This window comes from Plecotus auritus (assembly GCF_963455305.1).
Source record: "Plecotus auritus genome assembly, chromosome: X".
Classification (NCBI taxonomy): Eukaryota; Metazoa; Chordata; class Mammalia; order Chiroptera; family Vespertilionidae; genus Plecotus; species Plecotus auritus.
Window position 1 is genome coordinate 84322263 of NC_137784.1, and position 27876 is coordinate 84350138.

General features: G+C 40.6%; 1 protein-coding gene across 3 annotated transcripts in view; it reads left to right on the top strand.

The window, feature by feature from the left end:
* The window catches only part of MID2 (midline 2), a 137773-nt gene that overhangs the window by 18242 nt on the left and 91655 nt on the right, over window positions 1-27876 (top strand). For all 3 annotated transcript variants that reach the window (XM_080653575.1, XM_080653577.1, XM_080653576.1), the window contains exons 2-3: window positions 2941-3656; window positions 19923-20018. In XM_080653575.1, coding sequence (XP_080509701.1) covers window positions 2997-3656; window positions 19923-20018 — 756 coding nt within the window. In that variant the 5' untranslated portion in view covers window positions 2941-2996. The remainder of the gene's footprint in view (window positions 1-2940; window positions 3657-19922; window positions 20019-27876) is intronic.

Sequence of the window (27876 nt, forward strand, 5' to 3'; positions counted from 1 at the left end):
AAGAAAGAGATACAATTTTGGAAGAGACTTGGAATGAGAGGCAGATTCAGATAAACTCTGAGTGACACAGAGACAAAAATAGAAACGGAAATATGCTATTTAGAAACCCTCTTGTAAATAGTCAAGATAAAGTTCAGTGAAGGAGGTGAGATGATTCAAATAGAAGTGTAGGGAAAAGAGCACAGGCATGGTGACATAGTGCTCTGGGTATGTATGTTCCTGGTTGATTTACTTAACAATGCTGAGCCCCAAATTCCTAACTATCCTATATAATAAAAGCCTAATATGCTAAGTGTCTGGATGACTGGTCGTCCATTCAACCAATCAAAGCGCAATATGCTAATAATATGCTAAGGCTGCTCAACCGCTCGCTGTGATGTGCACTGACCACCAGGGGGTAGACACTCCAGCTGGTAGGTTAGGTTGCTTCTGGGGTCCAGCTGATTGGGACTGAGCGAGATGGGCCAGACATGCCCTAGAGCTCTCCCGCAGTCCATCCCCAGCTGGCCAACCTCCCACGTCTCTCCCCAGCCCAATCGTGCACCAGTGGGATCCCTTGGCCTGTCCTGCACCCTCTCACAATCCAGGACCCCTCGGGGGATGTTGGAGAGCTGGTTTCAGCCCAATCCCGCAGGCCAGGCCAAAGGACACCACTGGTGCACACATTCATGCACCAGGCCTCTAGTAATACATATATAGTAGTAATACATTCCTCACAGGCTTCTTCATATAATTTCATGAAATAATGTGTGTGAAGTGCTTAACACAGGACTCAGAATATAGGAGGTGCTCTATAAATGCTAGGTCCCTTTCTAACTTCAACTTTAAGGGATTCTTTATTTAACAATGATTGATACCTAGTGTGTATGAAGCTCCATGCTTTGAATAAAAATATGAAATAGTTGATGCCCTCAAGGAGCATGGAGAGTTAGCTGGAGATGCAAATAAGTAAATGAAAGAAAACAGAATGTTCTGGAAGCTACTGGTGTTTGAAGTGATAAACATGTAAATGTGAGAAGTCCTAGTTTTCTAGGCTTGGATGGTGATATTCACTAGATAGAAAAAACTGGAAAAGGAACAGGTGTGTGTGTGTGTGTGTGTGTGTGTGTGTGTGTGTGTGTGTGTGTGTTTCAGGGAGGGGAGTATAACAATCTCACTTATGGATATGTTGAATTGAACAATGAAGCTATCAAAAGCAATACTCCTGCCTTGAGTGGAAGTTGAAATCATCTCCAAAGTATCTTCCAATTCTAAGATTCTACAGTATATGTACATTTTAATTGTTTTACTTTATCTCTATATGTGGATGCTGATAGATGTTATGTTACAGAATACTAACCAACAATTTTCAAGCACTTGTAAATCATAAAAAAGAATACCACAAGTCTCATTTTTTTAAAAAGTGGTTATACAAACATTTGAACTTACCAAACCAACTGAGAGTGACCATTTTACAAAAAGATTCTTCACTTTTACACCAGTGGCCTATATATTTCTGTAAAATAGTTATTTCAGTGTACTTAAAAGGTTTGATTTAGAAACAGCTTTTAGGAATACATCTATTGTACATTTGCAGAAGGTATAATTGTACTCAGTGTTTAAGTATCCTGTGAGAAGGTTATGTGGGTATCTCTGATAGATGACCAAATCTGAACAAATGTAAATGGCAGAATCAAATTCACATGCCCTGATAAGTGTCTCCAATGATAGTGAGATGATGAACAAAAAGTTTTTCAAAAGCAAAAGGATAAATAGGATTAACACTTTTAGTCAATAAGATATTTTACATTGTTCCTTAGTTAAGGCTAGCTTAGAATATTTTTGTGTGTTGATTTTAATTAATGGAAAACCTATGGTAACAAGTATCTATATGTTCAGCTCAGAAGTGCCTGTGAAAAGAAGAGATAGATTGACCAAGAGCTTAGTTTCTTTTTAGTTGGGTGACTTCTTTTATCTGATGCACACTAAAATGAAGATTACCAGATCTGAAAACTTCTGGCTCCACACTTTGCTAATTTATATCTAGGTCTTGATTTGCATCTTGTTATGTTTTAGGAAGTATGAAAAGACACAGGGGGAGGTGAGCTTCATAGTAGACCTGTGCTAGTTCAGTTCAGCAGGAGTTAAAACCAACTGAAGCCACAAGGTAATATGTCTTCATTATTGATCTGCAACTATTGCTGAGTAAGTTGAAAAGTTGAAATCATTGCTCATTTAATTTGACGAAATGAAGACTTTTCTGAAGGTGAAGGAAGAAAGTGTAAGTGAAAACTATAATATTTTGGCTCTAGTACCTCAGTATACTAGAAATGGGACAAAACAGAAATTTCCATATGTGTTTGTAGGAAGTAATTCAGGTCCACACTCTTAAGAACTTATTATCCTGCAATCAAGAACTACATTTTTCTGAAGCTTTCTCTTCTTTTTATGCAGGCTCTTAGAATGGAATCATTTCAAGAACTAGTGAGTTAGTTTGAAATATGGCCTTGTTCTCCTTCCACTAGATGTGAAATAGGAGCAGCCCCTATATTTTACCTTAAGGTAAAATAGAGAACAATATTGGAAAATGGAGATTGAGAATTTTTCAGGGCCTCAGGCTTGTCATAGTTGAGGACAAGAAATGTCAGTGGAGAATATGTGAGAGAATGATATATGCCAGTGTTGTGAGCCTGAATACTAACGTTAATCAGTAAACTAGGATTCAGAGGTATCCACTAGGTTCTATTTATTAGTGCAGGAAAATAAATTGAGGCATTTGTCAAAAACAAGGTTTGAAGCAGGGAGAAAGGCTTTCTGATTAATTCCTGAATCGTTTTCCTGTTAACTCCAGCATCCCCAGGGAATCCAGTATGTAAAGTCTCCATTGGTTAGTGAAGAATTATACTACATTCACTTTTCCCTTGGAAATGCTTAATTACTCTTGCTTTGTGTTCCTTGCAGGTGAAAGCCCAGCCTCTGTGGTTCTTAATGTCTCAGCAGGATTATTTTCACTAAAGATGGAAACCCTGGAGTCTGAATTGACCTGCCCAATCTGCCTAGAGTTGTTTGAAGATCCCCTTCTGCTCCCTTGTGCTCATAGCCTCTGCTTTAGCTGTGCCCACCGCATCTTGGTCTCCAGCTGCAGCTCTGGTGAATCCATTGAACCCATTACTGCTTTCCAGTGTCCTACATGCAGATATGTTATCTCACTGAACCACCGGGGCCTGGACGGCCTCAAGAGGAATGTGACTCTGCAGAACATTATTGACCGCTTTCAGAAGGCTTCAGTCAGTGGGCCCAATTCCCCAAGTGAGAGCCGCCGGGAGAGGACTTATAGGCCCAGTACCACCATGTCTAGTGAACGAATTGCTTGCCAGTTCTGTGAACAGGACCCACCCAGAGATGCAGTGAAAACATGCATCACCTGTGAGGTCTCCTACTGTGATCGTTGCCTGAGGGCCACGCACCCCAACAAGAAGCCTTTCACCAGCCACCGCCTGGTGGAACCAGTGCCAGACACACATCTTCGAGGGATCACCTGCCTGGACCATGAGAATGAGAAAGTGAACATGTATTGTGTATCTGATGACCAATTGATCTGTGCCTTATGCAAACTAGTGGGGCGTCACCGAGACCATCAGGTTGCGTCCCTGAATGATCGATTTGAGAAACTCAAGGTAAGGAATCTGGGAAATATCCCTTACACAACTTTGTGTCTTTATATACTGTTATGTGGGTAGCAAGTTCACTAGTAAAATGGGTCACTTTTCTTATATGAAAAGTGAGTTAACTTTAGGTTGTCATGAGGAAGAACCTACTCACCCACAAGTTCTCACTGGAACCTATTTCATCTGTTGTATAAATCTGCTTGTGTCTGGCCAGTTCTGGGGGAGTTGGCCTATAGCTCACTACACCAGTAGTACATCCAGGGAAACATTACTCTATTTCCTCTTTCAGTGACACATTACACACTACATATCTTTGCCATGATTTTTTCCACCTCTTCTTTTAAGTATGTGAGTACTTGTGTAGGTGTGCTACAATTAACATTTGTGCTTATTTGCATATTTATGTGTACAGCAATGGGAAGGTTCAATGTGTCTCTGTGTAGATATGGGTGGAGGTGTCTGAGTAGATCTCTGTGGGTGGGAGATCTTTGTGGAGGACAGTAGTATATGTTTGCACACTCAGTACTCTAAAGAAAAAGTTTGGCCCTGGCCACTACAAATTGCCATCCAGCCCTTAACACAGGGCTAATTCTAAGCCTGGTTAAAAAAAAACACAACAACACCAAAATTAAAATAAATAACAACAACAAAAAACCAGACTAACAGTTCCTAAAAAAGGAACTTCAGTGTACCATGAAGTCAGAAGGAATGATCAAAAACCTGAACTAAGCATTTAGACTGAAGGCCATGAATATTTAATCCAGTATCAGATTTTGTGCCAGTGTTCGTTTTTGTGGTTAATGGACTGAAGCACTTGTTTGCAGTCCTGTCTTGGAAATTCTTAGTCTTTCATTTATGTTCAGTGGATAGAATTCCAAAGTTGTTGGGCCATATAATATTTATGTGCAACTCTAAGTACCTGTTTTTAAAGCCCTACCTCCTCATGTGGATGTTAAAATGTCAGCTCCAGTAAATTGTTTTATTCCCATTGCCTGCTTGTTATGTGATTTAACTTCTCTTAGAATTTCCAGAAAAATAAAATATGTAAATGAGTGAGATTACCACTACTAAATAGGGCCTAAATATATAAGCCAAGCTTTAAGGAAGATCTAGATAGGATGAAAGGGCAAGAAGTGGGTGGAGAGTTTCCTCTTGTCATGCTTCGGAAAAGTCGATGTAACTTAGGTAAAATTTATGATGCTGGTGAGGACAGCAATACTCAGAATAGTATACATATTCTCTTCTGTAATTTGTGGCAAGCAGTATTGAGAGTAGTCACACTGACAATGCTTTGTGCCTTTTTAAAAATATGTTTTTTATTTATTTTAGAGCCAGAGGAAGGGAGAGGGATAGAGAGATAAAAACATTGATGAGAGAGAAACATCGATCAGCTGCCTCCTGCACACCCCCTACTGGGGATTAAGCCAGCAACCCAGGCATGCGCCCTGACTGAGAATTGAACCCTAACCTCCTGGTTCGTAGATCAGTGCTCAACCACTGAGCCACACCAGCCAGGTGGTTTATGCCTTTTTTGATTGTTATTTATATCTAATATTTATAAATTTGTACATAGTTCAGTGTTTATGTTTATTTCATTTAAGGCACTATTATACTGAGTGGAATAAGCCAGTCAGAGAAAGACAAACATCACATGATTTCACTTATAAGTGGAATCTAATGAACATAATAAGCAGATGAACAAAATAGGTCCAGAATCATGGATGCATTGAAAAGAATGACAGATCTCAGAGGCAGGGAGGAGATGGGAAGAGATTAACCAAAGAACTTATATACATACTAGAGGCCTAGTGCACGACATTCGTGCACTGGGGGAGGGCGGGTCCCTCAGCCCAGCCTGCATGCTATCACAATCCGGGACCCCTCAGAGGATGTCCACCTGCCAGCTTATGCCCACTCCCCCTAAGCCAGCAGTCAGACATCCCCCAAGGGGTCCTGAGCATTGCCGTGGAGGAGGGAGAGGCTCCTGCCACCACTGCTGCACTCACCAGCTGTGAGCCCAGCTTCTGGCTGAGCAGCGCTCCCCCTGTGGGAGCGCACTGACCCACCAGAGGGCAGCTCCTTTGTTGAGCGTCTGCCCCCTGGTGGTCAGTGTGCATCATAGCGACTGGTCATATCGCCGTTTAACTGATAATCGTTTGGTCATTTAACTGATAATGTTAAAAACCAGAGTTTTAGCAAAAGTATAACATGTCCTTAATTTTAAGTGCCTATGGGTTTGAGTTTCTGGTCGATTTGAATATTAGGGTTTTATTATATAGGATATGCATAACCAATAGACACAGACAATAGTGTGATGAAGGCCTGGGGTGAGGCAGGGACTGGGAGGAGGGGGACAAAGGCGGGGGAGAAACCAGGGGACATTTATAATACTGTCAATAATAAAAAAGGACTGCAGAGAAGAATAATCTTATTAACTTCAATTTTTATAATCATAAGAAGTTAGGCCTTGATCTTGGTCTAGTTGAAGCCCTACACTTTAAAGTGGTATAAACTCAGAGTTTGATAGGTTAAGCAGTTTGGTCAAAGTCACAAAATTGGAACTGGAACTAAGCTTCTAGACCACCAGTCGCCAACCTTTCAGACCTCATGAACCACCAATGGTCCCGGACCACCGGTTGGCGACCACTGCTCCAAAGGTTGAGAACCGCTAGCAGGGTCGCCTAAGACCATTGGAAAACACAGATATTTACATTACAATTCATAACAGTAGCAAAATTACAGTTATGAAGTAGCAACGAAAATAATTTTATGGTGGGGGGTCACCACAACATGAGGAACTGTATTAAAGGGTCGCGGCATTAAAAAGGTTGAGAACCACTGCTCTACCATGAGTTAAGGATCCTTTGTACTGCAGCCTGCCACCACTTTATTTTAGACTTAAGTTTTCCCCATGAAATGTGATTTGAAACTAAACATTATGCTCCAGCAATTACACATCTTATGGGTCACAAAGATTGACAATTAACAGCATTAAGGACAGGACATATTGTATAAACTTACAGCTTCATAATGGCAAGAGATGGGGGTGGGGTTGCAGGAAGAATGGGGGATATGGAGAGGATGGAACAATCTCTGCCAAATATTTGCAGGTGTTAGAACTATAAATAAGGCATTGGCCTTGAGAAATATTCCAAACAGAAAAATCTGTATCCATATGTACAATTGAGATAACAAAAGACTGGATATAATAAGCCTGTATCTACAGAACACCAGCTTTTTGAAAACATTGGATGATGAATTAGATATTTGGCATCATGCAGCTATGGCCCTCGTCTCCAGGGATGGATGGAAAACAAAAATATTTTACCAAAATATACTTTAGTCTGTAACTAATCAGTAATTTTTAGAGAAAAAGTCCAGATTTTGAATCATTCCCCTTTAATTTTTAAGGAAATGTGCAGAAAAATCTGATTATAAATTAAGTAGAAACTTCTTTTGCTCATTTTTGGACAGAGAGTGGAAACATATGAATCATTCCCAACTGTGTGGTTATATTGTCTGGAACATCTTGGATTTGGGGAGGGAGAGGAAAGTGCTGCTTATGTCTGTGTGGGTGGGGTGGGGTCACTTTGGTTTGGTGCCAGGTGTAAAAGGATATTAGTTCACCTAAAGCAGAGAGAAAATCTGACTTTCAGTGTCACATATACTCACTTTTTAAAATTAATTTTAATTTAGAAAAGCATTTAGGATTATCCCCTTAATCTACTTGATTCTTCTCCAAGGAGAAAGGAAAATATTAGCTGTCAGAAGCTGTGGGGGAGATAGCCTTGAGCATACTTCCCTGGCCTTAGGGAAGCACAGCAGTCCTACAGGAGAAAAGGAAGAATGATAACATATATATATCATATATATATACTGTATCAGTTACTGGCCAGAAACTCAAACCCATATGCGTGTGTGTGTAAATATATTTACATACACACGCATATGGGTTTGAGTTTCTGGCCAGTAACTGATACAGTATTTATTTGCACTTTTTGGTTCTGGAGCTTAATTCTTGGTATTTATAACTCTGTACAAACATCCCGGATTAGGATTAGTATTCTCTAATATTTATTTGTTTAATAAAGAATAAACAAACCATTATGTAATAGATGCAAGATCAGAATAACCAGAAGCTAGTTAACATGTATTCAAAATGGTTTAGAGGGTTTGGGATACTTAGTATAGTTTATTATCCTTACTTAGTTGTCCAGTCTACTTACATACCTTCAGAAGACTACCAGTAGTTTAAGTAATTCTTCAATTTCAAAGAATAATTGTGTTTATGACAGTTATTACAGTAGTAAGGCCTATCAAAGTAGTTATTTTCTCCATTACCTCTCTTTTTACTTACTAATCACAGTATATAAATTAGTTCATTATTTGTGCTGCTTTTCTATAAAACTGCTTCACATTTTAGAGTTTTCATTGTCACATGAGTTTCTCATCTTAGAAAAGATTGATATTATCGTATTAGTAAATGTTGGCTTTATAAAAAGAGGTCCATTTCAGTGGCGCTCTCTATTGGTGCTCGATCTCAACTTGATATTCTAAGTCCTGTACAACTTGGTCCTCATGCTGCCCTTCTGTCTTTTCCCCCTTCCACTCTCAAACATGCTACCTTCATCTACCCAGGGTAGCCTCCCATCTATCTGCTAAACATACAATTCTCTTTCCCAACTCTGAACTTTCACTCTCACTCATGCTCTTCTCTTGGCCTGCTTAGCAATCCAACCTAATCTTTAGCTCTCACTTGAACCCCACAAGGCCACTCCAGCACACACCAACTATACCATAAATTCTTTGAGGCAAGTCACAAGGTCTTTTCTTCAGTATCCTCCTTAGTGTCTAGCACACATAGTCAGGGATTAGGGTTTAAGAAATCCAAATGAATTAAATATTTTTAATGGATTTGCAGCAAGTATACCAGTATCTATAGCTTGTTTTGGTTTTTATAAGATATAAATCTGTCTTGCCATTATGATTTCTTTAGCAGTCTGAAAAAATCTCCTGTGAACTACTGATAATGTTAAAAACCAGAGTTTTAGCAAAAGTATAAACAGGCATCCTCAAACTACGGCCCGCGAGCCACATGCGGCCCGCCGAGGACATTTATACGGCCCGCCGGGTGCGGCTGCCTGTCCTGCTTAGCAGCCGACTCGTCCCGGGCCCGCAGTGCGCATAGGAATTTGTTCATAGTTTTTTTTTAAAACTATAGTCCGGCCCTCCAACAGTCTGAGGGACAGTGAACTGGCCCCCTGTTTAAAAAGTTTGAGGACCCCTGGAACATGTCCTTAATTTTAAGTGCCTATCCATTTTGATTGCTGGATTTTCCAACTGCCTAACCTTATTGTGACATCTGTATAAATCATATGTGATTATTATAATTCTTTTTGAGAGTGATGTCTTCACATTTCCATGCCCACAACCTGCCAAAAATATAGCTGATGAAAACCAGGGGGAATAGAGGAATTTCCTGAAAGGAATAAACAAGCACATTTTCTTTTTCTCATTACATTTCCACAAATTCATTGCTTCAAATAATTCTTAAATGCAGTTACATTTACACATCAGGTATCTTGTTGTTAAAAAATATTACCTGGCACTAGGATTAGCTTTTGGTTATGGGAAAGTAAAACACACACACACAAACACACACATACACACGAAGAAAGACTGAGACAGAGAGAGAGCTAAAGATTGCCAGACAAAGAAGGGAGATATGAGACTTGGAGGATGTTCAAAGGAAAACCACAACGAGAATTAAAAGGTTGGAAAATATGATATTCTGGAATCTTACCATAGTTGATTGCTTGTCCTTCTTACTACTCAGTCACCCTTCCTCTCTCAGCCACTACCTTCTCACAGGCATTTGCCTACTCACCCACTTGACACCCACTTCTGTCTGCCAAGACAGATACCCTCTCAACATAACTACCAATGGGCATTTGGCTGTTTTTGAACAAGTGTGAGTATGAATATAAGAGAAAGAAAGAGAAATATCTTTATGAGACTGAGTTGAGAGTGGGTATATTTATATATATATGCATGTGTCACTATATACAAGCTTATGTGTTTTTGCATGGATGAGTGGCTGAGGATGACTCTGTCTGTGTCTATGTGTATCTACGAATGTGTGTCACTGTGTGGAGGAAGAGATAATGTATGTGTTAATTTTCTATAGGTATCTGTAGATATGAGAGGCCATAAGTGTAAGGCAAGTTTTCTGTGGCTACCCTAGGGAAGGTTAGGACCTCAGCAGAACCCCTGCTGATACTAAGGATCTCCATAATAAATGAGCAAGTTCATATATTCTCATGATAAGAAAAGTCTCCAGGTGGAGACCAGGGCCGGTTATCATGGGTGAGGGAGCAAAAAAGTTGTTTCTCACTTTCACGCACTTAGGTACTGAATCACAATAGCTAAATATAATGAGAACAAAGAATTTCAGTCCAGATTTGCACTCTCTAAAGTATGGTAGTGGACGGGTATATATGGGGGTGGGGGTAATATCTGTCATGGGGTGTCTCAGCTAAACAAGCCTTCAACTCACTATTGTAAAATCATTCTTGCTTGTAGATATAGCTTCTCTGTGGTCTCTTAATTATCCAAGACTTGCTCCCCACTACTTATAATATGTATAAATCTGTTCATTTTTTGTACATGTATGGGGATAAAAATGCATTTTATTCCATCTCTGCTCAAACTGTGTGCTAAGACTTATTTGGACCTTTATTATTTTTCTTCTAATAATTATATTGATTCTCTGGCTCAGTTCTCATGTAGCATTAACAGGGTTCTGTGTTAAAAGATGATTTATATTATTTCTTAGGTTTGAGAACAAGTTTAGCAAGTAGATACTCCAGCTATCTGTGCTCTTATCTTTCTGTTTTACTGTTATTTCTTTTGTCCTAAGTCTTCTCATTAACATGTCTTAAAAGACCTAACAATTATTAATCTGAGAACAGTTTACAAAATGTTGACTCAGAGATTGTTCTTGGGTGGATGAAAATCCTGTCTGTTAATATTGGGCAAAAGAACATTTTATAGAAATATAATATAGGTGAGGAAATATTAAGGAAACAATTATTGAACCAGCCCTAGCCAGTTTGGCTCAGTGGATAGAGCATTGGCTTGCAGACTGAAGGGTTCTGGGTTTGATTCTGGTCATGGGCACATGCCCGGGTTGCGGGCTCGGTTCTCAGTGAGGGGCATACAGGAGGCAGCCAATCAATGTTTCTCTCTCATCATTGATGTTTCTATCTCTCGCTCCCTCTCCTTTCCCCTCTGAAATCAATAAAAATATATTTTTAAAAAATAATTATAGAAACAAAAGAAGTGAAGTTTAAAGGGGAAATGTGATAATGGCATTCAAGTTCATAAAGGATTAATATAATGAGTTAATATTAATTAAACCGTAGCACCAGGGATTTAGGCCAGGGTTTTATTCATTCATTTACAAAAAATCATGAATGCTAATTTTATTCAGTGTAGTAGGAGCTGGGGACACAGAAAATAAGGCACAGTCCCTGCCCTGAGGTGCTCTGAGCTGAGTAAATGAGATAGATACGTACATAGAAAATTCTAATTCAGTATAGTAAGTGCCTTGACAGAGGATTGCACATGATACTCTGGAGCTAAGAGGAAGAGTCAGGGAAAGGAAGTCATCCAGCTCAAAACCAGAGAATCATGAATGGATTTGTTGGAGAGGAGAGAAAACTGGAGAAAGACTGTGAAGAAAGAATTGATAGGGCTTGGTGAATGATTATAGTGGTTATGGACAATAGAGAGAAAGAATTTAAAATATGATCTTTGAGTAGATGTCTTGAATAATTGTGGTATTGGGGACAGAAATGGAGGAATTAGGAAGGAGCTAGCAGTTTGGTGAGATGACTTGACTTTAGATTTGAGTTTGATGTGATTGTGGGTTTACTCAACATTCACTCATTTATCAAACATTTACTAAACACCTATGTGGGAACCCTAATCAGAGTATGCCAGATGTTCAAGGCCATTTTGCCATACGCATGTGTAAAAGCAAGGACACAGCAATTTTACTGTATGCACTGTGCAGGCATACCTTTCTATAACCCAAATATTGATGTCACTAGTTGGCAAGAAGCCTCTTTTGTCTAAGTTGGTATAGAGATGAGTGACTGACCAGCCAGTGCATGGCTGCTTTGTGGGCTGCTTTGAAGAACTACTTTGTCTAATGGCTACTTAGTAGCAATGGCTACTTGGTCTGCAATAAAGTCTTTCTTATATTGCTCCTATCGTCTTCCAATACCCAGCGTCCGAGGACCTGCACTCCCACAACCTATTAGGGGCTGAGCACCAGAAGAGATGTAGGGGTTACAAGTATAAAGACACCATAGTCCCAACCCTAGTGGAATTCTCAGCTTAGTGTGGATCAAGAGGCAATTAAGGACACAGTTATAAGACAATGTAGTGAGTGCTATGACTGCAGAAGTACAGGAGGCTGTGAGAGAGCATAGAAGAGACACCAACATAGACTTTGGGTGGGCTTTTGGACCCCTTGTTGGGAGCAAGGGCCACAGTAAGTGCTCTAGTTAAGATGAAATAGTTTGTTCAAATATCTGGAGGAGAGACAGCATGGGTTACTCTTAGAACTGAAAGAGTAAGTGTTTTTTAGGAGTTGAAAGTCAGACCTTTATGGTGGCTGAAAGATCAGGTCTAGAGAAATAAATTTGGTGTTTTTAGCATGGAGGTAGAGCTATGCAGTGGTGAGCTAATGAGGGCCCAGGAATGAGCCTTGCAGCAGACTAATGATCTAGAATTTTGTCATGGAGGAAGAGCAAAAGGAGGATGTGTAGGAGAGGCAGAGACTGAAGAGGAATAGTGCAAGTGAAATACAATATTGAGGCCTCCAGGAATGTAGGGTTGTCTTTGACTCACTATTCTAAGTATTATCAAAATGATGCTAGATTTGCATTTTTAGTACAGGTTTTCATTTAGAAGGTCCAAATAATAATTTACACATCTAAGCTAGAGATTAACAATGTTATGCATCTAAAGAGAGGGGAAAGAATGTGGGATGTTTCATGTGGCATGTCTGATAAGGTGACTGAGGGAGTGTGGGTCTTTGCTGAATGATTTCAGAAAGTTCTGATGCCCGGCTGGCTTGGCTCAGTGGTTGGACATCGACCTATGAACCAGGAGGTCATGGTTTGATTCCCGGTCAGGGCACATGCCTGGGTTGTAGGCTTTATCCCAGGAAGGGGGTGTGCAGGAGTCAGCCGATCAATGATTCTCTCTCATCATATCTCTCTCTCTCTCTCTCTCTCTCTCTCTCTCTCTCTCTCTCTCTCTCTCCCTCCCTCTCCCTCTCCCTCTCCCTCTCCCTCTCCCTCTCCCTCTCCCTCTCTCTCTCCCTCTCTGAAATCAATAAAAAAATATATTTTTAAAAAGTTCTGAAAAGAGGGATGGCAACCTGTTCCACCTGGCCCGAGGACTGGTCTGATTATCTCTAACAACCCTTAGGTGGAATAAATCTTATACATCCAGTATATCACCTGCATCTCCTTCTATGACATAGTATGTGTCTCTACAGAAGCAAATAAATGTTTGGGGAAGGAATAAAACTCTGGCATAAGGGTGTGGGTTTTCATTTATGTAACAGATGGTGTGTTCTGCTGTGGAAAGGCCATATGTAATTGATACATAATGTGACAGACTGAAGCAAAAGCAAATTAAGTATTTTAAGACAAGCAGTTAAAAAAAGAAGGCAGAACATGACCCCCAAAAGTGTGCTAAGATTTTGGCTTCTAGCTTGTGGAGAAGCTGGGAACATCTGTGAATAGACAGGATGTCAAAAAAGAACATGCCAAAGAATAGTAATAGGGACACTGGCTCAGGTTATTTTTAAAGATGAAGTTACCTTCTGTCAATTGGGAAGGCTTAGGTTTGTAATGAGTTGGCCTTTTTTTTCCCTTTCCCTTCTCTCCCTGCACTTCCAAGATTCAGTTCCCACATCAAAACAGCTTTGGATAATGCCCCCCTTGTGCCTTTTATTTTATTTTTTTAAAAATCAACTCTGGTGGGCCTTGGCTCGGTAGCTCATTCAGTTGGAGCATAGTCCCATACACTAAACAAGGTTGCAGGTTCAATTATCAGTCAGGGCACTTATCTAGATTGCAGGTTCTATCCCTGGTCTGGGAGTGTACAGGAGGCAACCAATCTGATCAATGTTTCTCATATCGGTGTTTCTCCCTCCCTCTCCTTCCCCCTCCCCTCCCCCTCTCCCTCCCCCTCTCCCTCTCCCTCTCCCTCATCAGTTTTTAAAAAACCATATCTTTTGATGAGGATTAAAAGACAATGTTTTAAAAAATTTACTCTGGTTGGATTTGACCTATCATACCTTTTAGATAGCGAGAGAGCATACAGGCTAGTGAAGTAGGCTTAGGAAGGGTGCGAAGGGAGTCAATGGGGAGAAGGGGTGATACCTTTAATACTTTCAACAATAAAGATAAATTTAAAAATTTTGAAAGAGAGCATATAGGCAGTTGGTAGCAAAACTACATGTTTCCATAGAACAGAAAACTCCACCCTCTTTTAGGCTTCAAGACTTGCTATTTCAGGTAGGTGTCTGTAAGTGTGCTCATATGTGAATACATGTGCCTTCACAGAGCATAACAAATGGAGATCATGGTCAAGTGTATGCCATCAGGGAAATCACTCTATCTTTAATGAAGAGCTGGTGTTTTGATGTATAGTTAGGTTTCTTGAGGGAGCCAATGAGAAAGTAACCAGAAATAACCTGTATCTAGAAAACTGAAAAAAAAAAAAAAACCCACACAACCCTTCCCTCCCCCTCCCCCCAGCAATTACTTGAGAGGTTTAGAAAAGCCGTTTCTTTTTATGGGATGCTGTCTGGAAAATGAATAGCCTGTGCCTGATTTTCTTAGAAGTGCAAAACATTTTTCTCTTTGGGAAGAGTATAAAAGAAGACAAAGAGGCCAAGTCTATATGACACAAATGAAGTGGAACTTGGGTAAAAATGGCATCCATGTAGGAGTCTGCTAATTTAGCTAACTTGGGCCTTTTAAAATCTCAGTTATGCAAATAAACCTAATCTTCCCCTCACTTTGTGCGATTTAGACATATGTACAATTTTGTGAGAGCTCTAATGATGTAGTCATCTGGAGGGGAAGAGAGTCTCATAGTTTTGTAGCTCAAATGGCTTCTCTAACCCTCACACATGGGAAGCACAGGAGAACCCAGAGGTAACCTCCTGCAGCAGGAAATGGGAGCTTCATCCTGCTCCCCTTGCCAACCTCCTGTCCCTGTTTCCTCCCAGCAGATATCTCCATTCCAATCTCCCCTGCCACTTCGGCTCTCTCTCACTGTCATAGTTCAACTGTACTGAGAAAACTGCATTAATTAGGCTTAGACAGAGAGGGCTTGGCCCAGTCATTAATAGGACTGCACAAGAAAAGAGCAAAGTAAACCAACTTTTCAAAACCAAGCAAACAATAGAGATACTTTTTAGTATAAGATTATAAATATATACTAGAGGCCCAGTGCATGAAATTCATGCACGGGGGTGTGTGTCCCTCAGCCCAGCCTGCACCCTCTCCAATCTGGGACCCCTCAAGGTGTGTCTGACATCCCTCTCACAATCCAGGACTGCTGGCTCCCAACTCCTCACCTGCCTGCCTTCCTGATTGCCCCTAACTGCTTCTGCCTGCCAGCCTGATCACCCCCTAACCACTCCCCTGCCAGCCTGATAGATGCCTAACTGCTCCCCTGCCAGCCTGATTGCCCCTAACTGCCCTCCCCTGCAGGCCTGGTCCCTCCCAACTGCTCTCCCCTGCTGGCCTGATTGCCCACAACTGCCCTCCCTTGCAGGCCTGGTCCCTCCCAACTGCCCTCCCCTGCTGGCCATCTTGTGGCAGCCATCTTGTGTCCACATGGGGGCAGTTATCTTATGTGTTGGAGTGACAGTCAATTTGCATATTACTCTATTAGATAGGATAGAGGCCTGGTGCATGGGTAGGGACCAGCTGGTTTGCCCTGAAGGTGTCCTGGATCAGGGTGGGGGTTCCCTTGGGGCATGGGGCAGCCTGGGCAAGGGGCCTGTGGTGGTTTGCAGGCTGGCCATGCCCCCCGGCAACCCAAGCAGAGGCCCTGGTATCTGGGATTTATTTATCTTCTATAATTGAAACTTTGTAGCCTTGAGCGGAGGCCAGGGCAGGCCAGGGCTGCGGGAAGCTTGGCTTCCTCCATCGCCAGGTGCAACTCAAATCTCCTGCTCTCTCCAGCTCCATGGCTGCCACCATTTTTGTTGGGATTTATTTATCTTCTATAATTGAAACTTTGTAGCCTTGAGCAGAGGCCAGGGCCGGCAGAGCAGGCAGGAAGCTTGGCTTCCTCCATTGCCGGGGAAACCCAAGCCTCCTGCTCGCTCCGTGGCTGCAGCCATCTTGGTTGGGTTAATTTGCATACTCGCTCCTGATTGGCTGGTGGGCGTGGCTGGTGGGTGTAGCAGAGGTACGGTCAATCTGCATGTTTCTCTTTTATTAGTGTAGATACACGATTGCACGTGTGTAGACATACGTACATATACACATATCATTTTTGTTTATTCAGCCAGAGTATAGACAAGATAATTACTTGGCTAAATCAATAAAACTTAGAGTGGCCCAGAATATCTAGTTCTAAGTGATTAGTCAGTACAAGGCATGAGAAGTAAGGGTGTGGAAATATACTGCATAATTGTGTCAGTTCTCCCCTGTACATGGGTTCATTATTGAGAATCAATTTCAGTTTCAGAGGCAACTTTAATTCCTTGTAAATGAGTAGGAAGTTAGTAAGTAAATGGTTGGTGTTTTCCTCAAATTATCTCTCATAATATAAGAAAACAGTGGCAAAAAGCCATCAAACAGATGGTGTTTTTATTAGCCAAAGATTTATTTTTCAAAGCATTTTCATATTAATGAAGTCAGGTTGAAATTAGAGGCATTTTGTCAATTGTAATTGTCTGTTGTAAAAATGTGCTGATCTTCTGCAAATTGCTAGGGGGAAGGAGCAAAATAGCCATTTTCCATAATTTTGTGATGGTAACCCAAGGTCCATAGTCTAATCAGACCCCAAATTATGTGCTCAGCCCTAATTTTTGTTTTCAATGGCTTTACAGAAGCTATGAGTCTCAGTTCTGGGCCATAAATGAGGAACACACGGCAGGGTTCTTAGTCCTTCTCTGCACTATGAATTATTTATAAGATACCAGTTTCATAACAAGTGTTGCAACAGGTTGCATGTACTCGTTAGAAAACATTCTCCCCATGGCGTCCTATGTTTGAATGGAAACATATTGCAGTTTGAAACACAGATTTCTAATATATCTGTTCTGAGTTCATCAGTCTACATTATGTTTACCTAATACTAGTATGTCAATATAGCCATTTGTAATACATTGGGTTTCCATTGATCTAGGAATCTGGACCACTCTGCTAGAGATAATCACAAACTGATTGGGTCCATTACTAATGCCCACTCTAACTTAAGCTGGGCCTTTTCATCAAACTACAGCTCTGTCATATTCATCTTATGGTCAAACTTTTTAAGAGGAGCCCAGATTTGGAGCCTCCACTTTATCACTACCTCCATACTTAATCCTGTACAGTTTGGCATCTACTTCCAAAAGTCTATTGAAACTCATTTTTCAAAGGTCACCAGTGACCTCTAATTACCAAATCCAGCTGCCTTTCTTGCATGCTCTGTATATATGACAGTGACAAATCCTTGACTGAAACGTGTTTTTTTCAATTATCCCATTAGCTTGGCCCAGACCTGCATTCCCAACTGCCTTGAACACTGAAGCTTTCTCCTAACCAGTGTCCCTGTCCCCAGGTTTTTCTATTTCAGTTTGCCCCACATATTGCTGGTAGCTTGATCTCATAACTGCAGCCCTGATTATATCATTATCTTATTCAAAAGCCTTTGGAAAGTCCCAACTGCTTCAAAAATAGGTACAAACTCCTCACCTAGGTATTTAAGACCTTCATAACAGAGCCTTGGTTTCCATTTCCAGTCTTGCCTCCCACCACACACTACTCTCTTGTACCCTCTGTTCTAGCCAAACTCAAAGTCTCTTCCCTGAACGTGTCCTATACTTTATTCCATTTTAGTTTATGTTATTCCTAGTGCCTGGAACACCCTGCCACCCTCCATCTCTGTCTATTAAAATCCTACTTATCCTTCAAGACTCCTCTTAATCTCACTTCCTCTTTATCTCCGAAGTCACTGCACCTTGAACAGAGTAGATGTTCAATACCTTTTGTTGTGTTAAATCTCTGAACTGATGTTTCTTTTTTTCCTCTGACATCTACTTAGCTGAAAGATCATGCCCAAGTCAATGATTGCAGCCCTTCTTTTTTCCTTCTTCCCTCTCTGTCCTTGTTAAGGAGAAGGCCACAGTTGAAATGGTCATGGAGTTAAAGAAGACCAGGGGAGACACTGTGCCCAAACCACAAAAACTGGAATAAATTATGAAAAATAACTTCCATTGGAACACAGCCAAAGAAACCAAGAGAGATCTGGCAAAAAGGGAAGCAAAAATTAAGATGGTTTTCATAATCCAGTTTGAGAACAAGCAAAATCAAACTGCCTATCCTAGAAATACGCATATCCAGAGGAATACATCTTTTAGGATAGATTCATTGGACAGTGCCAAGGATACTAAGCACAACAGCTCTTTAGTAGCAAGGGGCCAAGTACATGAGTCCTCTCCCCCTTCCCCATTTCTCCTACTGAAAACATGAACTTTGAACAACTACAAACCATAAAAACTGTAGAGACGGCAATGAAGCATCATGGCTAAGGGAAAAAAATGATAGTAGTGTAAGGGCCAGGAAGTTGGGGTATTACATTTGGAACAGACTTTGTGAGGGCGTTGGGATGGTGAGTCAGAGAGGATATTGGGGCAGGTCCTGGGGTAGTAGCAGCCACCAGAGCTGAAGACTTGGGAATGGGAAGGAATAAAAAGGTCATTATCAAACTACAGTAAATAAAATTTTATTTTCTTACATAAGGAATGGGAGAAAGTAGCTTGCTCAACTGAAAATATGCTGAGTTCTGAGTAATTTTGAACTATGTTATATTAAACAGATTTCCAAAGTGCTTCTAATGTATAGCTTAAAAGTATCTATATAGTAGTAAGCAGTGATAAGCAATGGATGTCCTATCTTGATACAGTCAGGCTTTGCTTTTTGAAGTCTGGCATCTCCATGGGCTCTTTCTTAGTGCCAAAGAAGTGAAACTGACAGATGATATAGATTTTGAGGAATCCCACACTTAAAATACCATATTCTTTTCTGAAGGAATCTACTGATAAATATAAAATGTTATCAACAACAACAACAAGAAATACATACAAAAATTATGGGATTCTGGAGCAAAGCCATGACTGAATGCTAGAGACCTGAGTTACAGCCCTAGCTTTGCCATATTCTAATTATATGACTGTGGAAAATACTTTACCCCACTCTGAAGCTCAGTGTTCTCATCTGTAAAATGTTGACATATCCTACTTCATGGGTTGTTATGATTATTCAATGATATATATGAAAATCTCTAGCATAGTGTCTGGCAAGTAGTAATCATTCAATAAATTATAGTTTTCTTAGTCTACTCATTTGTAAAAGAGATAATAATACACGTTCTACCTATATTACGGGTATACTATGAGGGAAAAATGAAATATTGACTATGAAGTACTTTAAAGAGTTAAAAATATTACAGAAAACATAAAGCTGTCATTAAAGTCCTATATCCACAAAGTCATGAATGTCAACTTTTCCCCAACAATGATAGTGGACCAAATATATAGTATTATTAAGTGCTTAGAAGAGTGCTTAGCCCATAGCAAGTGCTCAATGAATCTTTGAAATAGTGTATTTGCCACCAGCTAGTGTGGCTCAGTGGTTGAGCATTGGCCCATGCACCAAGAGGTTGCAGGTTCCAATCCTGGTCAGGGCACATGCCCGGGGTTGCAGCCCCGATCCCTGGTGGGAGGCATGCAGGAGACAGCTGATTAATGATGTTTCTCTCTCATCACTGATGTTTCTCTCTTCCTTTCCAGTCCTTCTCTCTCTCCAAAATCAATAAAAACATTTTTAAAAAAGGAAATAGTGTATTTGCTGACTGACTGACTGATCTCCACATGGTATTGGTTCTCAAGCTCATTGAATGTTTGTTCTTTTTTCCCCCCTCTTACCCTTTTCCCTCTTGCTTCACACTCTGCGATGACAGCAAACTCTAGAGATGAACCTAACCAACCTGGTTAAGCGTAACAGCGAACTAGAAAATCAAATGGCCAAGCTAATACAGATCTGCCAGCAGGTTGAGGTATGTAATAGAAATATTTGTGATTTCTTCAGAGGACCTGTATTGATTCTTTTTTTGTGGGGGAGGGAGACTTGAATTATTCATTTGTTTGTTTGTTTGTTTGCTTATTTATTTATTGGCTTAAACCCTTTACCTTTTTCACCCAGCCTCACAACCCCCTGTGACAGCTGTCAGTCTGTTCCCTGTACATATGAGTCTGTTTCTATATTGTTTGTTAGTTTATTTTGTTCATTCGATTCTATATAAAAGTAAACATCATATGGTATTTGTCTTTTTCTGACTGGCTTATTTCACATAGCATAATACTCTTCAGGTCCATCCATGTTGTTGCAAAAGGTAAGATTTCCTTTTTTATGGCTGAATAGTATTCCATTGTGTAAATGTACCACAGCCTTTTAATCTAATCATCTACTGATGGCACTTGAGCTGCTTTCAAATCTTGGCTATCTATACTAATAAAAGGGTAATATGCTAATTAGACCGGGAGACCACACATCTTCCTACCGTTCGACTTCCTTCCAGAGAAAGCCACGGTGGTGGGGACCAAGGCAGAGGCGGATAGGGGCGATCAAGCCAGCAGGGGAGGGTAGCTGGGGGCCATGAGGCCAGCAGGGGAGGGCAGCTGGGGGCCATGAGGCCAGCAGAGGAGGGCAGCTGGGGGCCATGAGGCCGACCGGGGAGAGCAGTTGGGGGCCATGAGGCTGGCAGGGGAGGGCAGTTGGGGGCCATGAGGCCAGCAGGGGAGCGTTTAGACAGTGATCAAGCCAGTAGTCAGGCAAGTGATTAGGATCCAGCGGTCCCGGATTGTGAGAGGGATGTCCGACTGCCGGTTTAGGCCCCATCCCATAGTCAGACATCCCCCGAGGGGTCCCAGATTGGAGAGGGTGCAGCCTGAGCTGAGGGGACCCCCCGCCGTGCACGAATTTCGTGCACCAGGCCTCTAGTTATAAATAACATTGCAGTGAACATAGGAGTGCACATATTCTTTTGGATTGGTGTTTTGGTTTTCTTCAGATATATTTCCAGAAGTGGAATTGCTGGGGGGCTTGAGTTTTGTCAGACTGTAGCTCAACCATTTGGAGTGAAGGACTGACTGGCAGTTCTAGGAAGTCTCATTTCTTTTGGATGCTTGTGTTCTCAGAAAAGTGGCAGATATCTATTGTTTAAAAATATAGGTATGAAGTGGTGATGAGTTGTGGAGAAAACAATCCAAGGGACAGTCCCTTCTCCTTTCCAAACAGGCAATATGAGAATCCGACATGAAGTATGTTTCTTCCTTCATCAAACTAGACATTATAGCTCCTTGAAGAGATTGCTGTGATGCCATGGGGAAGTTGGGAATCTGGGTCATCAGAGTAGGGTGAGGTTCATTCAGTGCCATATTATTTTTATAATAATATTATCAGGACTGCTACTCCTCTTCCTAGCCTCTTCTTCCTTTGTCCCCATGCCCCTTACCTGGTCCACACTCACCACTTTTCCACTTATTCTTGTCATCAACAAATGATATCTATGTTAAAGTTGTCTGTGAACTTTAAAGTGTTACACAAGTATAAGGTTTTCAGCAATGGTTACCTACATGAAATATCAGAGCACAGCTTATGAGAGGAGTCAACCTCTTCTTAAGTGGATGCAATAAAAGAAATATGTTAGCCCTCACCGTTTTGGTTCAGTGGATAGAGCATCGGGCCATGGACTGAAAGGTTCCGGGTTTGATTCCGGTCGAGGGCATGTACCTTGGTTGCAGGTTCGATCCCCAGTAGGGGGCATGCAGAAGGCAGCTGATCGATGTTTCTCATCGATGTTTCTAACTCTCTATCCCTCTCCCTACCTCTCTGTAAAAAGTCAATAAAAATATTTTTTAAAAAGAAAGATGTTATTTCTCTTTCTCAAGAATGTGAAACTTTAGCTGTAGCACTTGATTTTATGTAGCTTTTGTTAAAGAGGCAATAGAAATGCTTAAAGTGTAAACAGTTGGGTAAAATATTATAGGACACCTCATGGGCAGTGATTGGATAAAAATATTTCTAATTCTATGTACAACCTGATAGTCTAGTTCCAATCTTAACTGTATGACAAATAAATGTAATGGTTCAAGTTTATTTTACTTTCAACAATATAATAATTTTAAAAAGATCTCATATCTTAAACCCACCTAGGGATTCCTATTTAAGAGAAGGTAGAGAATTTTGTAAGGAAAATAATCTTTTATGAGTAACCACTCGTGATTTTTTGGATTTCTTAAAATATTGGGTTTCTTTTTAAAAACTTTTTTATTGAATTTATTGGGGTGACATTGTTAATTAAATTACATAGATTTCAGGTGTACAATTCTATAAAACATCATCTGTATATTGTGTTGTGTATTCACCACCCAAAGCCAAGTCTTCATCCATCATTTATCTCATCTATACCTTCTTCTACCTGCTCCCACCCTTCTTTCCCTCTGGTAATCACCATACTGTAGTCCAGGGGTGGGCAAACTTTTTGACTCGAGGGCCACAATGGGTTCTTAAACTGGACCGGAGGGCCAGAACAAAAGCATGGATGGAGTGTTTGTGTGAACTAATATAAATTCAAAGTAAACATCATTACATAAAAGGGTACCGTCTTTTTTTATTATTTCAATAGTTTTATTCTTTTCAAACATTTTAACAAGAAGAATGTAAACATTAATTATTATAATTTGAAACTTCAAAAAATGGAGGAATCATAGCACAATAACATACCTTATATTGCAGATGGCAAAGGCAAAATAAAATTGCCTAACAAAGGAAAGGTACAAAAGCCTTTCAAATTAAACTTAAATATAATAAAATAATTTAAAACTAAAACAAATAGAAAAGAACAAAATGTGTAAACAGTCAATTAAACATTTTCTTTAGTGCAACTTCCAAATTATGCCCGGGATGTAGATGTAGATGGCAATGTAGACTGGGTTGAAAGGTTTTTGGTCTTTAAAACATCAACTTCAGTGGGAACAGTGTTGTTGGTCTCCTTTTTAGCTAATGCTCTGATACTGTGCTCTCCAGGGGCGTGTCTCCCTACATCACCACGATAACGTGTCTACGCATTCCCAGGGTGATGTCGGGGGACGCGTCCGCGGGCATTACAAGGAGCCTCTGGAAGATTGAGAAGTTGTTCCTTCTACTGAATGGGCGGATATAAATCCGCCCACTCAGAAGAAGGAGCTGCGGCTGTGTTTCCTGACGTTGCCATATTAACACTGCTGCTGGTGAAGGAGCGGAGGGGAGAGCAAGAGAACCCTCCGCTCTTTCGGCTCCACGGGCCGGATAGAACAACCAAACGGGCTGGATCCAGCCCGCAGGCCATAGTTTGCCCACAGCTGCTGTAGTCTGTATCTATGAGATTTTTTTTTAATAAATCTTTATTCAGATTACAATTATTTCTCCTTTTTCCCCCCATAGCTCCCCTCCACCCAGTTCCCACCCCACCTTCTGCCCTTACCTCCCCCCCACTGTCCTCATCCATAGGTGTATGATTTTTGTCCAGTCACTTCATGAAGCCCCCCATACCCTTTTCCCCCTGAGAATTATCAGTCCACTCCCTTTCTATGCCCCTGATTCTATTATATTCACCAGATTATTCTGTTCCTCGGGTTTTTAATTCACTTGATTTTTAGGTTCACTTGTTGATAGATATGTATTTGTTGTTCATAATTTTTCTCTTTACTTTTTTCTTCTTCCTCTTCTTTAAGAATACCTTTCAGCATTTCATATAATACTGGTTTGGTGGTGATGAACTCCTTTAGCTTTTTCTTATCTGTGAAGCTCTTTATCTTCCCTTCAATTCTGAATGATAGCTTTGCTGGGTAGAGTAATCTTGGTTGTAGGTTCTTGCTATTCATCACATTGAAAATTTCTTGCCACTCCCGTCTGGCCTGCATAGTTTCTGTTGAGAAATCAGCTGACAGTCGTATGGGTGCTCCCTTGTAGGTAATTAACTGTTTTTCTCTTGCTGCTTTTAATATTCTCTCCTTGTCTTTTGCTCTTGGCATTTTAATTATAATGTGTCTTGGTGTGGTCCTCTTTGGATTCCTTTTGTTTGGGGTTCTGTGCGCTTCCTGGACTTGTAAGTCTATTTCTTTCATCAGGTGGGGGAAGTTTTCAGTCATTATTTCTTCAAATAGGTTTTCAGTATTGCTCTCTCTCTTCTGGCACCCCCATAATTCTGATGTTGGTACGCTTGAAGTTGTCCCAGAGTCTTCTTACACTATCTTCAACTTTTTGGATTTTTTTTTTTTGCTTTTTGCTTTTTCGGTTGAGTGTTTTTTGCTTCTTTGTGTTTCAATTCTTTGACTTGATTTTTGTGTTCCTCTTGTCTGTTTTTGGGTCTCTGTATAATATTTTTTATTTCAGTCAGTGTATGTTTAATTTCTAGTTGGTCCTTTTTCATATCTTCGAGGGTCTCGTTATATTTATCGGCCTTTTCTAGAATATTCTTAAAAAGCCTTATAACCGTGGTTTTGAATTCTATATCCAGTCGTTTGTTTTCCTCCATTTCTTTCGTTTGTGATCTGATTCTTGGACGCCACATTTTCACTGCTTCCCTGAGTTGGTAAGGTAGATTTGTGTGCTAGGTTTCCAATATGGCCCAGTGGGTCTGCCTCCCCAGTTAACCTGAGGTGGACACTCTTGGTGCACCCCTTTGTGGACTGTGTGTACAGCCTTGTTGTAATTAAGTCTTGATTGTTGTTGGTATCACTGGGAAGAATTGACCTCCAGGCCAGTTGGCTGTAAGGATCAGCTGTGTCTATGCTGGGAGAAGTTCGGTGCTGGAGACAGCCTTATAGGATTAGACTTGCCAAATTGCAATAGCCTCTGTGCTCAGCTTAGATGGGGTGGAGTCTCAGTCTTGGCTTCCTGTCAGCCTTACCCTTGCGCGCACGTGTGCGCCTTCAGACCTCCATTTACCCTGGCTCCTGAGTCTCTGCCCGAGAGTCCAGACTCCCCCCAGAAGAGCGTGGGTCCCCAGGGGCTCGCCTGGAACCGGGGTTCAGTGCAGTCAGAACTGGGGCCCAGTGCATTCAGGAGCCTCTGACTCCCTTCCACTAGGGAACGCTTGTGGCAACCTCTGCAGCCTTTGTGCGCACTGGCGCGTGCGCGCTTTCAGTCCTCCGCCTTCCCCAGCTCCGGAGTCTCCGCCCGAGAGTCCAGACTCCCCCCGTAAGAGTGTGGGTCCCCAGGGGCTCGCCTGGAACTGGGGTTCAGTGCAGTCAGAACTAGGGTTCAGTGCGGTCGGGGGCTTCCTTCCCCCTTCCGCCATAGAAAGTCAGCCAGGCTCTCAGCCGCCCTTCCTCTCTGCGCGCACAAAGACCCTTTGCCGTACCTCCAATTCTCTGTGAGCTTTTATCTTTCCTTCTAGTTGTAGAATTTTCACTCAGCCAGCTTTCCTGTGGTTCTGGATGGTGTCCGTTCTGTCTTTTAGTTGTAGTTTTGAAATTGTTGTGCGAGGCAGCAGTTTAGGTGCTTACCTATGCCACCATCTTGGTTTCTCTTCTATGAGATTTTTTGTTGTTATTTTGCTTTTGCTTAATCTCTTTACATTTTTCACCAAACTCCACAACCCCATTCCCCTCTGACAGCTGTCAGTCTGTTCTCTATGAGTCTGTTTTTATTTTTTGTGTTAGTTTATTTTATTCATTAGATTCCACATATAAGTGAAATCATATGGTATTTGTCTTTCTCTGACTGGCTTATTTCACTTAGCATAATGCTCTCCAGGTCTAGCCACACTTTTGCAAGGGGTAAGATTTCCTTCTTTCTTATGGCCAAGTAGTATTCCATTGCATAAATGTACCGCTGCTTTTTTTATTCACTCATCTAATTATGGGCATTTGGGCTGCTCCCAAATCTTGGCAATTGTAAATAATGCTGCAGTGAACATAGAGCTGCATTTGTTCTTTCAAATTAGTGTTTCAGGTTTCTTCAGATATATTATTACCAGAAGTGCAATCACTGGATTATAAGGCAGTTCCATTTTTAATTTTTTGAGGTAATTCCATACTGCTTTCCACGGTAGCTGCACCAATCTTCATTCCTACCAACAGTGCACGAGGGTTCCCTTTTCTTCATATCCTTGCCAACATTTGTCATTTGTTGATTTATTGATGGCAGCCATTCTGGCAGGTGTGAGGTGATATCTCTGATGATTAGTGATGTTGAGCATCTTTTCATATGATTATTGGCCATCTGTATGTCCTCTTTGAAGAAGTGTCTATTCAGGTCCTTTGTCTATTTTTAATTAGATTGTTTTGTTTTTTTTTGGTGTTGAGTTTTATAACTTCTTCATAACTTTCGGATGTATGGGTGAATAAATTCTCCTATTCAGTAGGTTGACTTTTCATTTTGTGAATGGTTTCATGTACTGTGCAAAACCTATTTAGTTCGATGTAGTCCCATTTGTTTATTTTTTTCTTTTGTTTCCCTTGTCTGAGGCAATATATCAGAAAAGTATTGCTACGAGAAGTGTATGAGACTTTACTTTTTATGTTTTCTCCTAGGATTTTTATGGTTTCAAGTCTAACATTTAAGCCTTTAATTTTCTTTCTTTTTAAAGTCTTTATCTGCTTTTGGAATTAGGGTAATGTTGGCCACATAAAATGAGCTTGGGATTCTTCCCTCCTGTGGAATTTTTTGAAATAGTGTGAGAAGGATAAGTGTTAGTTCTTTGAATCTTTGGAAAAATTCACCTGTTAATCCATCTGGTCCAGGACTTTTCTTTGTTGGGAGATTTTTGGTTATTGCTTCAACTTCACTAGTTGTAATCTGTTCAAATTCTCTGATTCTTCCTGATTAAGTTGTGGAAGATTGTATGTTCTAGAATTTATCCATTCCGTCCAGATTGTTCAGTTTGTTGGCACATAATATATTCTTATAATTCTTTGTATTTCCACGGTGTTAATTGTTATTTCTCCTCTTTCAGTTCTGATTTTATTTATTTGGGTCCTCTTCTTTTTTCTTGATGAGTCTGAATAAGGGTTTGCCAATCTTGTTTATCTTTCCAAAGAACCAGCTCTTTGTTTCAAGGATCTTTTGTATTGCTTTTTTACACTGCATATCATTTATTTCTGCTCTGCCTTTTATTATTGCCTTCCTCCTATCCACTTTGGGCTTTGTTTTTGTTCTTTTTCAAGTTCCTTCAAGTGTAAAGTTAGATTGTTTATTTGAGATTTTTCTTGTTTCTTGAGGTAGGCCTGTAATACTATGAATTTCCCTCATAGGACTGCTTTCACTTTGTCCCATAGTTGTTGAGTTGTGTTCTCATTTTAATTTGTTTCAAGGTATGTTTTGAGTTATTTCTTGATCTCATTTTTATCCCATTCATTGTTTAGTAACATGTTATTTAGCCTTTATATCTGTGTGTGTTTTTTCAGTTTTTTTCTTGTGACTGATTTATAGTTTCATACCATTAAGGTCAGAGAAGATGCTTGATATGATTTCAATCTTCTTAAATTTATTGAGACTTGTTTGTGTCCAAACATGTGGTCTATCCTAGAAAATGTTGCATGTGCACTTGAAAAGAATGTATATTCTACTGCTTTAGGGTGAAAATCTCTGAAGCTATCAATTAAATCCATCTGATCTAGTGTGTCATTTATGCATGCTATTCCCTTTTTGGTGTTCTTGTCTTGAAGATTTATCCATTGCTGACAATGGGGTGTTAAAGTCCCCTGCTATGACTGCATTACTGTCAATCTTTCACTTCATGTTCATCAACATTTTTAGGTGCTCGTATGTTGGGTCAATATATGTTTACAAGGGTTATATCCTCTTTTTGGGTTGCTCCCTTCCTCAAAATGTAGTGTCTTTTTTGTCTCTTACTATAGCCTTTGTTT